The sequence below is a fragment of the Trichosurus vulpecula genome, chromosome 2, assembly GCF_011100635.1.
Source record: "Trichosurus vulpecula isolate mTriVul1 chromosome 2, mTriVul1.pri, whole genome shotgun sequence".
NCBI classification, from domain to species: Eukaryota; Metazoa; Chordata; class Mammalia; order Diprotodontia; family Phalangeridae; genus Trichosurus; species Trichosurus vulpecula.
Window position 1 is genome coordinate 342,637,270 of NC_050574.1, and position 2,392 is coordinate 342,639,661.

Here is a 2,392-nt window from a genome sequence, read left to right on the forward strand (position 1 = left end):
CCATCTCTACCTAGGTGTAGGTGTCTTCTAATTTCTCTTCATTGGAACAAAGCTTGTTTTTTTTTTTTCGTTTTAGAACATGTATTTTTTATTGTTTTGTGGTGGTTGTTCTTCCCACTTACATCATTATATTCATCATGCATATTTTTTCTTGGCTTTACTTACTTCACTTTGTGTCAATTCATGTAAATCTTTACAGGCTTCTCTGTCTTCGTCATATTTTTCATTTCCTACAGCACTGTCCTCCGATCTCTTAAATACACATAAACACACACAGAGATCCTAAATGACTAGAGCTAGAAAACATCCATAAATAAGTAAATGTGATCATAAGGGGAACTATGATACATGACATGTATGCCAATGTTTTTTTTTTTTTGCTTCATGTTTCAGTTGTGCTAGCTCCAACAGCTAACCACCTGATAAAAACTATAGTTTTTTCTCCAAAGCAACCTTGAAAATATCCACCAGCTGGGTGGTAGCGGCGGCAGCAGCGGCGGCGGCGGGACCAGGGCCAGGGGCAGCGCTGGCCGCCAGTGGGGCGGCGGGAGGCACCAGCGAGGCCGCCATGGCCAAGCAGTACAACACGATGGAATGCCCCTTCTGCGACGAAGTGTCCAAGTACGAGAAGCTGGCCAAGATCGGCCAGGGCACCTTCGGTGAAGTCTTCAAGGCCAAGCACCGACAGACTGGCAAGAAGGTAGCCCTGAAGAAAGTGCTGATGGAAAATGAAAAGGAGGGGTTTCCCATCACTGCCTTAAGGGAAATCAAGATTCTCCAGCTTCTCAAACATGAGAATGTGGTTAACCTCATTGAGATCTGTAGGACCAAAGCCTCTCCCTACAACCGCTGCAAAGGCAGCATCTACCTGGTGTTTGATTTCTGTGAACACGACCTTGCTGGGCTGCTGAGCAATGCACACGTCAAGTTCACTCTGTCAGAGATCAAGAAAGCGATGCAAATGCTGCTCAATGGTCTCTACTACATCCATCGGAACAAGATTTTGCATCGAGACATGAAACCTGCTAATGTGCTCATCACCCGGGATGGGGTCCTGAAGTTGGCTGACTTTGGTTTGGCCCGGGCTTTCAGTCTGGTCAAGAACAGCCAGACAAACCGCTACACTAACAGAGTGGTGACGCTCTGGTACCGGCCCCCAGAGCTGCTGCTTGGAGAGCGTGACTATGGCCCCCCAATAGACCTTTGGGGTGCAGGCTGCATCATGGTTCAGATGTGGACCCGTAGCCCTATTATGCAGGGTAACACGGAGCAGCACCAGCTGACCCTCATCAGTCAGCTCTGTGGCTCCATTACCCCAGAGGTGTGGCCCAATGTGGATAAATATGAGCTGTATGAGAAACTGGACCTGCCTAAAGGACAGAAACGGAAGGTAAAAGAGCTACTCAAAGCCTACGTCAAGGACCCTAATGCACTGGACCTAATTGACAAACTGCTGGTACTGGACCCCACCCAGCGTATTGACAGTGATGATGCTCTCAACCATGACTTCTTCTGGTCAGAACCCATGCCCTCGGACCTCAAGAACATGCTCTCCACTCACAGCACTTCCATGTTTGAGTACCTGGCTCCACCCCCACGGAGAGGTGGTGGGCACATGCCCCAGCAGCCAGCCAATCAGAGCCGAAACCCAGCAGCCACTAATCAGACAGCGTTTGACAGAGTATTCTAAGGTCACACACAAGATCGGTCCTTTTTTTGGTTTGGGTTTTTGTTTTTTATATATCTGTATATATACATGTGACTATTATGTTGCTGAGATTATGGGGCATTCTAAATTGTTTCCAATTGCACATAAAAAAAAAAAGAAAAAGACAAAAAAAGAAAACATCCACCAGCTTACAAGACTTTTTCAATCTGCCATCCTGCTAGGCTATTCAGGTAGTGAAATTTGTTTAAAAATCAGATTTTTTTGAGGGCTGTATTTTAAAGACTGCATTATGAATACATTGACACAGTTTTTTTTAAGAGAATGTAAATGACTGTTTCTGATGTATAAAAAGATAAACTTCTAGGTTAAGAAAATGTCTTTAAACAACTCAATGTAATCTCTAAGATGAGGGATATAGGATGCTATGGTGAAGAAACTACTTCTTCTCTCCTTTATATATCCTTCATGGAAACTTTTAAAATCTCAGACCATTTTAAGATGGAGAAAGACAGCTGAAGGTTAGAGGGTTTGAAGGAAACAAATAGGATAGTTGGAATAAATATGATTTCTGTAGCTTAGGAAAGGTTTTTTAGGGTGTGATATAATAGCATTATTTTCTCATGAGCAAAAGACAAAATTAGTCAGTCATAAAATGTAGGAAATGGAAAAGACTTCAGAGTTCATGAGTCTAACCTGACACTTTACCATAAAATTGTTCTATAA

The 2,392-nt window shown here is 43.6% G+C and overlaps 1 protein-coding gene across 1 annotated transcript; it reads left to right on the forward strand.

The window, feature by feature from the left end:
* Positions 1–545: 545 nt before the first annotated feature.
* On the forward strand, positions 546–1,690 carry LOC118839018 (cyclin-dependent kinase 9-like). Its single transcript, XM_036746404.1, has one exon. It carries the CDS (start codon positions 569–571, stop codon positions 1,688–1,690), a length of 1,122 nt encoding a protein of 373 aa, XP_036602299.1. The 5' UTR covers positions 546–568.
* The last annotated feature ends 702 nt before the right edge of the window (positions 1,691–2,392 follow it).